The 14,409-nt window shown below is 43.8% G+C and overlaps 1 protein-coding gene across 1 annotated transcript in view; it reads right to left on the reverse strand.

The window, feature by feature from the left end:
- Positions 1-12,807, reverse strand: part of LOC147449185 (uncharacterized) — a 30,101-nt gene extending 17,294 nt beyond the window's left edge. Inside the window, exons 1-4 of the mRNA XM_086521729.1 lie at positions 12,517-12,807; positions 3,655-3,820; positions 3,218-3,470; positions 2,624-2,882 (exon numbers count right to left, since the gene is read on the reverse strand). Of these exons, the coding sequence (XP_086377855.1) occupies positions 2,624-2,882; positions 3,218-3,470; positions 3,655-3,820; positions 12,517-12,769 (931 nt within the window). The 5' untranslated portion in view covers positions 12,770-12,807. The remainder of the gene's footprint in view (positions 1-2,623; positions 2,883-3,217; positions 3,471-3,654; positions 3,821-12,516) is intronic.
- Between the last annotated feature and the right edge of the window lie 1,602 nt (positions 12,808-14,409).

Consider the following 14,409-nt stretch of genomic DNA (forward strand, 5'->3'; position numbering starts at 1 on the left):
ATGTAAGAGAGAAAGCCCACAGTTCATATTTAAAGGCACCCAAGCCGTCAAAGCAATTTACATGAAGGGCATCAAAGTCAAAAGCAGGCGCCCCAAAGCTGCCAATACAAAATACGAAAATCCATACAAATGCCACATCAACAACCAACACAATTTCCAGGCATCCGTGTACTGCCACGTTGTAAGGTGCGGCGGAATGAATGATGAACTTTGCTCCAGATGAGTGCTCCAAACTGTGCTCAAGGTTCCTTTTACTTATGGAAGATGAGAGAGTGCAATGGACATAACAAAAGTGAATGGACACTGTGTGTGAAGGTGTATGAGACTGAGAGAGAGAGAGAGAGAGAGAGAGAGAGAGAGAAGAGAATACGACACCAAAGACGTTTGTAAACCCTCCTCCGAAGGCCCTACTCTCGTTGGCAAGAGTGGTCTACTATTAATTGCACAATCTGATACAAAAATGGATGGATGATAACTGATGCAAGTCTAAGCTATGTCAATGTCGACGACGTGGATGACGAGACCGACCTGATGGCTGAAAATCTGCGTGCTTGCTCTGCTGTCCAAAAACGCCAATGAGGCTGAAAATTGATGATGCAAAACGCTGTTTTTAGGCTGTCCAAAAACGCCAGAAGGCTGAAATCTGATGAAGCAAAAACGCTGGCTTTAGGCTGTCCAAAAACGCAGAGTTTAGGCTGAGATCTGCTTGCTGAAATCGCTGGTTATAAGCGCTGCAATGGGGCTGAAAACTGCTGCAGGCTGAGGCTTAAAACGCTGATTTCTGTGGTGTATGGCGATGCTACAGAGTGCTGAAAACGCCAGGGCTGTGGCGATGATGCTATTGCTGAAAAATGCCAGATGCTGGCCTTGCTTATGCAATGATGGCTTGCTGAAAAACGCTAGGGTGCTGGAGGTTGAATGCGGGTCTTGCTTGAAGGAAATCGCCAACAAGGGGGAAAGGGTCTTGCTTGAGAGAGAGAGGGGGAACTTGCTGCCTTTGGCCTGTGTTCTCCTTGCTCTTCTGCCAAATAGTGCTAGCCTAGGTTTGCTTATATATTATCTTACCCAAATTGCCCTACTCAGTTCCCGACAAAAGTCACTTAAAATAATAAGTGAAAAATGTCAAAAATAGGGAAAATAGGTTAAATGCACTGGAAAATTCCCCTGAAGGATTCTGATGGATTCTTATGGGAATGCTTATGATCATGTTGTGTGCAACCGGAGGATATGCATCTACTCTAACTACCTAGGCATGCACGATCTGCGAACAGACTCACAAAAGTGCCAGAACACTCCTAAATCTGGACTGACTGAACCCTTGTCGTGTTGTAGCTTGTCCACGGATACATAGGGTTGGATGTGTCACGTGACATCCCCTCCTTTTCAAAGTGAGGTACTGGTACCGAACTGTATGGCGTCGAGGGAGATCGCCAATAGCATCCGGAATCCTGGAAGGGACTCTTTTGTCACAAGACGGGCACCACGTGCCAATAGAAAAGAGCAGACTTAACAGATTTTTAGCACTTCAAATAACAAATGAACTGGAAGAGAGAGAGACGACACGCGACACGGAGTGGCATATTCCACCCCAGAGAGTATTGGCCCCAAACCTTGGCACCCCTTTCGGTATTTCTTTATATTGCATCAACACAGTACAAGCCGGTACTCCAGACTCTGCACCTTCTCCAGGAAGCATGCCAGAGAATGAGCCCTAGCCTCATATTTAAAGGCCCTTGGCCTGAAAAGCAGTTACAATAAAAAGCCTTTAAAACTCAAAAGCTTCTGGTTCAAAAGCAAAGCCAATATGCCAACGCAATTTACGGAAATCCGTACAGCCTGCCACGTCATTGGCCAATGCAAAACGCGGAAATCCGTACAACCTGCCACGTCATCATGTCAACGCAATTTTCGAAATCTGTCTGCTGCCCTTAGGGTTAGGGTTAGGGTTAGGGTTTTCAGAATTAGGGATTGCAGGTTTAGGGTTAGGGTTTGCAGGTTTTAGGGTTAGGGTTTCCAGAATTAGGGTTTCAGCATTCAGGATGTCGAGCATTGCTGGATTGTTTCAGTTTTGACTCTGACTAGTCCTCCTTCCTTCCTATTTGAGACTCGAGACTTTTCTAAAATTTCTTTTCCATGACAAGCAAAGATATGTGTGATGTGCAACATACAGATAACTAAGGCACCTCCAAAAATGCGATAATGGTTTTTTATTATCGTGCTTTGATGGTAAGGAAAAAGAACGACAAGTAAACAGATGTGAATGTACACACATCTCGATGGATCCAACCATCACTAGCTTGCAAGTAGATATGGTCATGAAGCAAGCACTCTAATGGAAATGTTAACTTGGAATGCTTAAGCAAGGGAATAATTACTAGAAGAAAGAGAAAAATAAAGATAAAAAGAGAAATAGAGTTATTCAACTCATCTCGAACAATTCCTTGGATCAAAAGCAACCCTTCTACCCATTTCTATGATAAGACTCCCTATTATAATGGTATTCTAAATCAATTTCTACGACCACAATTGAACATACAAGACATACAGTATAATTTGACTTTCACAAACATGAGAATAACTTTACAAAAAAAACCCATAACTTCTCATAGTGAAAAAACCATACCAACTTCTTTCGCAAAATGGACCAGCTCCTCAAGTGATAGATGCAGTTTGGCTGAGGAGTTTGTTCGAAATGCATTCCAAGAAGCTACACCATACATTGTTATCTTGCCTTCTGAGACACATTCTTCAAGTGCAGCAAATGCATTCTTGATCCGTGACAAGACTGTTTGCCGAGGGACAACATTTAATTGAATCTCAGGGTTGTGTACAAAGTAGATATCGACGACGTCCAAATTGAAATTTCTCCTGCTTAACTCCAGCTTTATACACGAGTTTCATCCAATCAGTCTTGAGTCTGAAAGTGGCACGTGTGTGTGTGTGTGTGTGCACGCGCGCGCACGTGTGCGTGCGTGTGTGTGTGTGTGTGTTTTTTCAAGCATGCACACAGCATCAAGTGTCTGATGTGAACAAGATACAATGCCTTCCAAGCCAATAAAAGCCTGATATCCGTGCACTTCCACACATCAAATCAGAGAAGACAAATAAAGCACCATTATGGGCGATAGGAACAACATTAGGCAAATTTAGTTTATTGATAATCTGTAACTTTAAGGATTATTTACTGATAGTTTGTAAAGTGGCCACACGAACTCACTTGATTCTTGAGAAAGGGCCCTGAGAGGCAATGACAACCTCCAACAAATTCATTAAGTTGGAATAGACCCGTTTTAACATAGGTGTCATCAATGTACGTCCGTGGTTCAATATCCTCACGAAAGTCAAATGATAGAAAACCTCCCTTAGTACAGACGAGTACTTCATTTCTGTCAATCAGTTTTTGTTTGATTGCTCTTGTTAAGCACGCTCCAACAGCCACTTCACTACGCATGTTTCTAAAATTGCTGGCACTGCAAACATAAAAAATTAAACCCTCGTTGTCACTATCACAAATATAATTGGAAAATAAAAACTCAATTATTCTTCTGACCAACAAGTACAGTTTTGGTAAAGGGACACATCATTATTGTAGAGATAAAACCCACATAAATAAACAGGTCAAAGAGCATCCAACAAATGTAAACATTAACCCACCAGTCAATGAAGTTAATTCCAAGAGTTAAGCTTCTGGTCACAGCCTCCATGTACTCTCTGTCCTCTGAATCACTGTCTGAACCAAGGTAGGTTCCATGACCAAGAGATGAGACAATAAGATCCCCTACTTGAGGTGTGGCCCTTAATGTCCTGAAATGGCCGACCGCTGCACACAGACATGCACCAAACAAACCACAAAAAGCATACATGAGAAACTCCATGAGACAAACAAGAGATCATCTTCTTCAAATCCAACAATCTCAAAATTCGCAAAGGTGAATCTCTGAGCATACTATTGAGGGTCTTTCTGTGACACTGACACATCCACACTGAAGCAATTCTACAGTACATACAAAAAGACACTTGAAGATGCAAAGAGGCACAAAAAAATTCCTGCTGTTAAATACTCTCCCTATTATACTCAATTGTGTAAATAGCATATGAACATAAAATCCAATTTATCTACCATGAAAGTGAAAGCTAGATGTCACGTGCACATGGCTCTGTGTGCCACGTGGACATGCCTCATCGACTTCCAGAGCCAGTTTTCCATCTAGGGAATCCTAGGAGGATTAGTACTCGCAATTTTGTGAGCCTACTCGCAAGACCTGCATGTCCGGGCAAGTCCATAGATTAGGTTTTCCAGTTTTTGAACCCTCTAGCATAAATAGATGGTACAAGCATTTTGACAGATGTTGTTACCATAGTCACAAGGGACGCATTCCGGAATGGGGAACGGGGGACGGGGCTCAAATGGATTTTTAGTGTAAAAAAAGGGCGGAACGGCAAGTGGGGACGAGAAGCCCGAAAAAGGGCGTCCCCTGTGACTATGGTTGGTACACTACGGCAGGCATCTGTTATGACGTGCATGTAGTTTTAGGTTAGAGGAATCCCATGAGCCATTCCCTGGGTCAATCGGATTCTAGGGTCGGCAGATGTGCAACAGTTTCACCCCGAATCACCCCGAAACTGCGTTATGGTCAAGTTTATTAATAAGTCATTTTTATGATTAATTTTTATAAACTTTGACAAAGGTTTTGCCCTACCTAAGGCCTAATAGGTTTATAGCCAGTAAATTTTCCTATAAAGGGAGACCTGAGCCTAGCGATTTCAACAGATTGCAACTAGCGCCATCAGCAGCCTTAGCGCTTTTGCAAGGATCAGCCCTAGCGTTTAACCTACACATCAGCCTAGCGTTTTGCATTTGTAGCAAATCAGTCAACGATCCAGTTTTCAGCAGATAAGCCAGCATTTTCAGTTTTCAGCCCGTTTTTTCGCCGGAGATGCACGAGATCTGCTAACGCTAGCCTTTGAGATGCAGTCCGATACTTTGGTAGCCCATTAAGCCTCTCCTCGGCCATTCCCTCACCGCATGGAGTGCTCCCATTGCTGCCCATCATCGGCATCATCAAGATCTTCATTTTCAGCCCTTCATTCCTCTCGCATTGGGAGTGCAAATCAGCCCCAGATCCACCCCTTGGTGGCCATCAGCAACCCCACATCGAGATGGATACAAAGGTGCATTAAATCAACCCCAAACGTGCTTTATCTTGAAGAGTTACCACGGCAACATTCCCCATTCGAGTAAGTGGAGTCTACGTTGGAGGTATTGCATGTGTGCACATTCCATTTCCGCAATCAAAAGCAAAAACCACATCAGCAACATTGTGGGGATCCCTTGAGACGGTTGGTTGGGACCCTGTCAGGTGTCATTCTCCTCTCTTCTCTCTCTCTCTCTCTCCCCCTCGTTCCCTCTCTCGAGCTTAGTTGGGAGGAGTTTGAGGAGGATCTAAAGACTCGCTTCTTGCCTCCACAGTACCTGAAGCGATTTGAAGGAGGATTTTCGGGCTTTGTCTCAACAAGATTAATTGGTGATGTCGTATGCTAACCATGTGTCCTAGTTAGGTGGACAACTGATAAAATTGTATGAGGAAAGGTTGGAGGCCTCTCTCTTTAGATTGGACCTAAGAGATGAAGCACAACAAGGGTAAGCTCGAGACGACCTACGGTAACTCTTCCTTTCATGAATCCTCTATAGACGAGGACAAAATTCTAATGGGAATGGTAACAATAAAAAGAACTCTCCAAATTCTCAATCTAATTCTCCATCTACATCTCAATCTAAGGGTAACGAAGGTAAGGATAAGGTAAAGGAAAATATGATAAACTTCAACTCACACCTTATGAGAAAGTTGCTCAAAGGAATCGAAGGTGGTCAATTAAGTAAAGAAAAACAAGCATTGTATGCAAAGGAACTTAGGTGTTTTCATTGTCATGTAGTAGGCCACATTAAAAAGGATTTTGCATTAATTGGGATACCTCCTCTCTTCACATCACAGAGAATGTTTCCCAATCCGTTACCATCAAAATGGATCCAAGCATCCCATCGAGTCCTCGCATCTCTCATGTCCACACTGCAAGAATTTACGCACTCGAGTACCAGACTCAGTTGTTTGGGTCAATTCGACATTGATCAATTTAGGCATTCTTAACAGGTATAGTGAACGATTTCTCAAGGTCAATTCCGTGCTTACCGAGGATCATCATTTCTCTACACACCATCCCCATCATGCTCCCATCATCGGTCGCAGTGGCATACTATCATGTCGTGTTGGCATCTTTGTTCGTTGATATGAATCACATAATAGAACAAATTCTTTGGCATCGACAAACAATGGGACCAACCTATGGAACCCCGTTCGATGGGGCCCAAGTGACATAAAGACATTCAAAATAAAGCAGGCCCCACACACACACACACATGCGTAGACTGATGATGTGGCAGTTGTACGGACATGCCTAAAAATCCATTAACAGTGTTGATGTGGCAGATTTTCGCAAGGGCTCATTCTCTGGCATGCTTCCTGGAGAAGGTGGAGAGCATGGAGTTCCGGCTTGTACTGTGTTGATGCAATATAAAGAAATATCGAAAGGGGCGTCAAGGTTTGGCGCCAATACTCTTTGGGGTGGAACTCCCCCGCTCCATGTCGCGTGTCTCTCTCTTTCAGTTCAGATGTTATTTGAAGTGCTTAAAGTTGTTCAGTCTGTTCTTTTCTATTGGCACGTGGTGCCCGTCTTGTGACAGTTGTGGTTTAATGAGAGACATGGCCTCCTGCGAGACCCATGCACGCTTGCTCCAAGATAGGAAGATACTCCTCTTCATTGGCACATAGTCTAAGCTATTGGTCCTTTCCTCAATGATAAAGTTGATTCCCAATCATTGTGTAGTTAGCTGCTTTAGTCTCTATTGCACTTCGTCATCATTTACTCACATCTTCTCAGGATATTCTTTTAGTCGAATATTCCACCAAATATGTTGCTGAAATCTAAAATAATGTGACATGGGGTATGGTGGCTTTTTCTTTACATTGAGAACAATTGTTGACATAATCATGAACGTATGTCTTCATGGTAGGCCAATAGACCCTTAGCCAAGTCAACCGTTGTAAGGTTTGGTCTCGTGCAGAATGCAATTCTACTACCGTGGTATGAGCTTGACTCAAGTAGGCTTCTTGTTCCTCGGGATTAATGCACAAAAGCAAGATCTCGTCCTTGTTTTTTTGATACAATCTTCAAGCCAACAATTGATATAGGGCGGATTGCTCTATCAATTGTGGTGTAATATTGTTCGTAAGAAACCAAACTCATTTCATTTTTGTGTGGATTTCAGGGCACTCAGAACAAGGATCGTCAAATTCCGGAAGCTGATACATTGCATTGTCATTCCTTTGAGGCGTCTACAGGAGGCACAAATAGTTTCCAAAGTGAACATGAGAGTTGCCACCGCAAGGGTTGACTTCCAAAGAGCAATCCAAAAGAACCACCACCAGAGATCATTATCCTAGTCAGAGTCATCAAGCCGAAGCATATTGGATTGCTTCAATTCCAATTTGGCAATAACAAGAAAGCAAGGCAATACTCCTGAATTTCAAAGATCGAGGGATAATGAAGTTGCTTGGGTGGACGAAGAATTTGTCATCGAGCATCCAGATTTGCTAGCCTCATACAAGGAGGCCATGTAGCTCGGTACCAGCACCTCACCTTAAGCAGGAGGGGATGTCATGTGCACATGGCTCTGTTGCCACTTGGACGTGCTTCATCGAGTTCCAAAGCCAGTTTTCCACCTATCCCAAGATAGGCGGTTCTAGAATCTTAGGAGGATCAGTACCGGCAATTTTGTGAGCCTGTTCGTAGGACCTGCATGTCGGACGAGTCCATTAGATTAGGTTTTCTAATTTTGGAACCCTCTGGCATAAATGGTTTGTACAAGCGTTTTGACAAATGTTGTTACACTACGGTGGGTATCTAACATGACATGCATGTAGTTTTAGGTTAGAGAAATCCAATAAACCATTCCCCGCGTCAGTTAAATTCTTGGGTGGCCAGATGTGCGACAGTTTCACCCCAATATTGCATTTTGGTCAAGTTTATTAATGTCATTTTTATGATTATTTTCATAAAGTTTGAGAGCGGTTTTGCCATACAAAAGGCCTAATAGGTTTATAACCAATAAATTTCCCTATAGAGGGAGACCAGAGTCAAGCGATTAGCACCATCAGCAGCCTTAGCCTTTTTGCAAGGATCATCCCTTGCGTTTTTCCTGCACATCGGCCTAGCATTTTGCCCATTTCCTCGACAGAAATGCACGAGATCTGCTAACGCTAGCCTTCCAGATGCAGTCCGGTACTTCGGCAACCCATTGAGCCTCTTCTCGGCCATTCCCTCACCTCGTTAATCGTAGGAGAAAGCGGCACAGTAAGGAAGAGGAAGATTCAAGACGAAAAGCCTTCACATTGTGTTTTGAAAAGCTAGAGGGTCGGTAGCAACGATTGGTGAATTCCGTGGTGTTTTGATATGCTGCCAAAATGTGCTTTGCTGCCAAAATCTGCCTTTTGATATACTACCAAAGGACAGTGTTTTGGTATGGCGCTGAAATCTGTTGGCGAATAGTCTACTAAAAGGCGTTTTAAAACGCTCCATGCAGAGAGACATTTTGGAGGCATTCACTGCAAGCATTCTGACGCTAGGTTGTTTGGGAGTAGTACCGCAAGCATCTCAAGACGCCATTCGCCAAAAGGCTTCAAGCGATTTGCTCCTATGCAGCTGCTTTTTGAAATGTTGTAGCCTATGCTTGGTTGCGACTGCCTCTCACGATAACATTTTGGAACACCTAGGCAAGAGGGCTTCAAAGGGGGCCTCCATTGCTCGGTGACTTGGTGATCTGAAGAGAGTTTTAAGAAGCAGTCCTTGGAGAGGATTCACATGCAGGACAGCATTTTGAAGCACAATGAACAAGGTCTATTTGACAAGATTTTGGAAGGAGTTTGTGGTGCGGCTTGGGGATTACCCTTGAGGTGTGAAGGGGTGTGCAAAGGCCCTGAGAGGGCTTCTACCCACGAGATAGTTCCCCCCTTGCTTGAGCGCCAACGACAACGATGAACCAAGATCAAGAATGGCTATAGAAAGTGGATCGACCAATACCCAGTTAGCGGCCTATGCATAATTGAACTTCTCAAGGATGCCGCCAATTTGTTTGGCAAGAATGTGAAGCCAAAGGCAAATGCACGAGTTCGCTCGAGGACAGAGGCAAAGGTGAGCTTGACAAGGACGCTAGGGCCAGTGCTCGGTTGGCTGCCTCGATACCCACAAGGTCCAAGAGCCGTTGTTATAAATGTGAGAAGACGCTTTGTTTTGGCTCGGGAATGCGAAGCTAAAGGCAAAAGCAAGAACTCAGAAGAGGACAAAGGCAAAGGCAAGCTTGACAGAGATAGCAAAGATTAAAATTTGACAGAGGAGATCGGCATTGCACACGTAGAGGCAGGCACAATGGCCACAAAGCCAGATTTCTAGTCAGGTGGCCATTACTACAACTAGCTTCAGCCAGGGAGAGGCTTGTGAGCGGCATAGAGAGGCAAACAGTGCTCCCTACAAATGATTTGCATCAATGTGTTGGAGTTCAAGTTATCAGTGTTGGAGCCAGTGGGTTGGAGTTCAAGGCACATGCATTTGGAAAGGAACCGACGCAACATATGAAAATGTTGTAGATATATGTACAAATACATTGTTGTTTGTCATATTATGAACAGGATGTGTTTCAAAGGTCATTGTCTAGGAATGTTTCGACGTGATGTGTCCTCAGTTTACAAATGGGGATTCTTGGACGTAATGTGGTCTACAATTCAATTTTCTATGAGAACGGGCACCACGTGCCAACGCAAAAGAACAGACTGAACAACTTTTAGCACTTCAAATAACATTGAACTGAGAGAGAGAGTGTAACAAACAGCTGACATGTCAAAGCCTAGAGAATGGAGCCAACTTACAGATGTGGCAGAGGGGCCTAAACTGTCAAAAAGTGATGATGTGGCTGCCCGAGAGCAAAAACCCTAACCCTAATTTCTGCCAAAACCCTAATTGTTGAAAACCCTAACCCTAAAACTTGCAAACCCTAATTCTAAAAACCTTAACCCTAAAACCTGCAAACCCTAATTCAACTGCCAGAAACCCTAAAACTACAGAAACCCTAACCCTAACCCTAAGGGCAGCATGGAGATTTACGAAAATTGCGCTGGCTGATGACGTGGCAGGTTGTACAGATTTCCGTGATTTACGCTGGCAGCTTTTTGGCTTTGCTTTTGGGCCAGATGCTTTTGAGTTTGAAGGCTTTTCACTGTAATTGCTTTTCAGGCCAAGGGCCTTTAAATATGAGGTTAGGGCTCATTCTCTAGCATGCTTGTTGGAGAAGGTGCAGAGTCTGGAGTACCTGCTTGTACTTTGATGATGCAATATAAAGAAATACCGAAAGGGGCACCAAGGTTTGGGGCTAATACTCTCTGGGGTGGAATTCCACCACTCCGTGTCGCGTGTGCTTTCTCTCTTTCACTTTCAAATGTTATTGAAGTGCGAAAAGTCTGTTCAATCTGTTCTTTTCTATTGGCACGTGGTGCCCGTCTTGTGAGAGAGAGAGAGAGAGAGAGAGTGTGCACGACACACGAGACGAGGAGTGGCGGAGTTCCACCCCAAGAGAGCACTGGCCCCAAACCTTGGCGCCCCTTTCCGTATTTCTTTATATTGCTTCAACATGGTACAACTCCCATGACTCTGCTCTGCATCTCCCGCAGGTAGACTGCCAGAGTGAGAGCCCATGGGTCATATTTAAGGCCCTAGCCTCTAAAAGCAGTTTACATGAAAAGCATTCAAGTTCTAAAAGCATCTGGCCTCCTAAAAGCAGCCATCACAAAAGCAAGAAATCCGTACAATTGCCACGTCAGCACTGTCAGTGTGTTTTACTGGACCTGTCCGTACAATCTACCAGGTCAACAAGTCAACAAAAATTGCGGGTGATTCGTGCAACAGTGCCATCAACACTTGAATTCACAAGAGCATTGTGTGTGTGTCCCGCTTTGTTTCAATGTTTTTAGGTCACTTGGGCCCCATTGGACGGGTCCCCATAAGTTTGTTTGGACTTCTTTTGTTGATTCTTCTCTTAGGGTTTAGGCCCCTCTGCCGGGATCTGCAAGTTGGCTCTGTTCTTCAGTGGCTTGACACGTCAACAATTTCTGACATCCCCCCTTCTTGAAAGAAAAGTAATCATCCGCGATTATAGTATATCTGCAAAACAACTTAAGTTAGCTCAAAAAATTCCGAGGAACATTCCAAGGGACAATCAATTTTCTCATTCCAAATCGGAGCTCTTGATTTCCGGGGTCGTTGGCTTCCCAAAAAAATCTCATCCAGTAAGAAGTGTATTCTCATTCCAAATTGAAGCTCTTGATATTCCGGCATAGCAAAATTAGCCATCACACCCAGATCGCGTTGATCCTGAACGGGTGTCATGATGCACTAAAATTACATATCCAAGCCATCTCATCCAGTTAGGAATGCTCAGTGATTGGCACATCACAATGCGACACAAATGCTCACATATACATATTACAAGACATAGAAACATAAAGCCGCAGATGAACACTCTTGGTCTTCCCACATAGCATCTCAAGTGAATGGCCCAATGTGATCCCAATATTCATTTTACTTATTTGTCTTGTGTAGGGCAATTTATTGAGGGGGGTACGTAAGGGCCCCCAAGCTAGTATATAAGCACACCTTGCCCCCATTGTAAAACATTAATCCATTGCCCATAGTTGGTTGGTTCAGTAGTAAACTCTCTCTCTCTCTCTCTCTCTCTCTCTCTCTCTCTCTCTCTCTCTCTCTCTCTCTCTCTCTCTACGCTTCCGCATCGTCCACTTTGACAGATGCCATCCACATCAAAAAACTTTCTAATTTCATCTCATGGTCAAATTTCCATGTTACAAACAGTAGACAAAACATAACCTAATTAACTTCTTAAAAAGTGGCACATCCCCTGCGGACTTTAATATCTTGCAGGAAAAACACATAATGGACCTTTGAAAAGCCAAAAATGTTGAACTTTTAGGTCAAATTCACTCATGCAAGTCTACAAAATACCTCTTCATACAACGAGCGTAACCTTTCCACAATCGCACATTGTGCAACAAACATGTCAATACATACTCAACTCACGCTTGAATGATACTGATATTCTGGGAAATTTCCAATTTATATACTTGAGAAGCATGCCTTATATTCAGAAGGCATGCTTCCATGCCTGCACAGACTCAGTAAGCTACTAATATTCTGAAAGGGCAAGCCCAATATATGTGTCTTCCAGGACCCTATTCTTTTGCTGACAAACGTGAGCATCCACAAATGAGAACATTTTTTGCACAATAGCTTTTAAAACAGGAAGAACAAGTGAGGGGGCGCGCGTGTGTGTGTACGCGTGTTTTGGGGGGGGGGGGGGGGGGGGGGGGGGGGGGGTTATATAGAGAGAGCGACGGCTACCTGTCTGCCCAGCAAACCGTTGGGCATAATGAGCAGTTCCAGCCGCATCTGCACGGCCAGGTATGTAATTAGAATTCGCTGAAGACGCAGGTGAAGTGGCAGGCATGGAGGAAAAGAAATGCTGCTGCTGCTGCTGCTCCGTCCGGGCGTGCTGCACATGTTCAGTCGGTGCTGCAAAGCGGGCACCGTAACCGCTGACTGAAGCTCTTTGTCTCCATGGCCGAGCTCGCAACAGAGTGCGCACGCTGGCCATCTTTGCTCTCCGCTAGCACAAGCACACTTGGGGTTTTAGGAGCAGCTGAGGTTTATTTTTCCTCTCTTTTATTGGCGAAAAAAGATTTTTGAAGACAAAATTAGAAAAAATTGTGATTGGTTGATAGACAAAGAGAAGTCATTGCTAAAGGAAAGAGGGTATCATTGTGTAAAGAGTGTACTAGGAATGATGAAAAAGGCATTGAAATGTAGGTTCAGTTAGTAGGGTGTACCAGCCGGAGAAAATTCACAAAATCAAGCATTAGTAGAGTAGATTCTCTTTGTTAGATATTGCATTCACAATCGCACTTCCTATTATTGGTTGTCCAGTTGTGAAAGCCATCGCCAGTTGAGACTCAAGGGAGTTCAAGAGGAAAGTTTTGTTGGGGGGAGACGAGGGGCAGGGATGCAAGGCAGATGTAGTTTAGGATTTCGAGGCATGAATGCACGCACACGATGGCACGGGCTTTAGATGGAGCTGCTAGGATGCAGATCGACAGTTGAGCAGTCCAAAACGTGGAAGGTAGAGAATGGCAGGGGAAGAGAATTCACGAGGACATGGGTGAGAGAACGTAATAGGCCTTACATAGGACATCCACATATCAAAGAGAATGCTAGGGCCCTTCTGTCATAGCTCCAAGCTTTATTTTCACACATAAGGCCAATAATTTGGCCAAACATGGGTTCCCCACGGTGGGATAACCTCATCTAGAGAATTCAGTGGTTAATAAGAGACCATTATATGGTCGCATGAGATCGGGGTTTTGACAAGGTTGCAGAAGCTCTTAGCAGCAATCGAAAATCTTCTAAGGAATGCATGCGAGCAACAGGTTATAGGGAATTAGCTTCGAGATTCGGTGCGGAAAGTTTCTTCAACTCAAGGCTCAATTAACTTCAATAATTCCAGGGTCAATACATGATTGGAGAAGCATGGCTTTGACTACACCATAATCATGAAGTTTTCAACGAGATTTTTGCATCAGATATCGACAACACAGCAAGTCGAGTCGAGTGATTTATGAGGTATGCATAGAATTTCAGTTTGTTTGACTAATTTTTCAACTATGCTACATAGCTCTGGCATGCAACAAAGGTGAGTGCACTTTAAGCACTCCAAGCACAAGCACGGCTTGTGACCATCACCATCAGCATTAAAAATTTGTTGCATACATTATTGATAAGGACCAATGATTAGTTTGCAATCCCAAATCAAGCACATCTTGAGTACAAACTGCCTCTCTACCATCTCAAAGAGATCGGCATGGCCGATTACTAGATTTGATAACCGGTGCAAGTTGCTAGGCATAGCCTATTACTTTGTTCCAGCTTGAGAAGCTGACAATGGTTTCTCTATGTCGCATTCAAGATTTGCATTTTGTTAGGACATGGTTCCTAGGCAAAGTTTTATAGAGGTTTCCTTAATCGAGAGAAATCTATATGGTCAAGGACAACCGTAATCAAGCCAAGCAGGTATGTCAAGGTACATCCTTTGCAAGTTTTTCTTTTATTTTCAGTACGTGGTACAATTCCACAAGGTCGATTATCTGTGAATGTTCGACAAGGTCGACATTCTTTTGCTATGACATCTGTCTGTGAGCAAGAGTATTGTTATCTATGAGCAAGGGTGGCATCCAAAGCGGG

This window comes from Adiantum capillus-veneris, chromosome 10, assembly GCF_014529385.1.
Source record: "Adiantum capillus-veneris isolate H3 chromosome 10, ASM1452938v2, whole genome shotgun sequence".
NCBI classification, from domain to species: Eukaryota; Viridiplantae; Streptophyta; class Polypodiopsida; order Polypodiales; family Pteridaceae; genus Adiantum; species Adiantum capillus-veneris.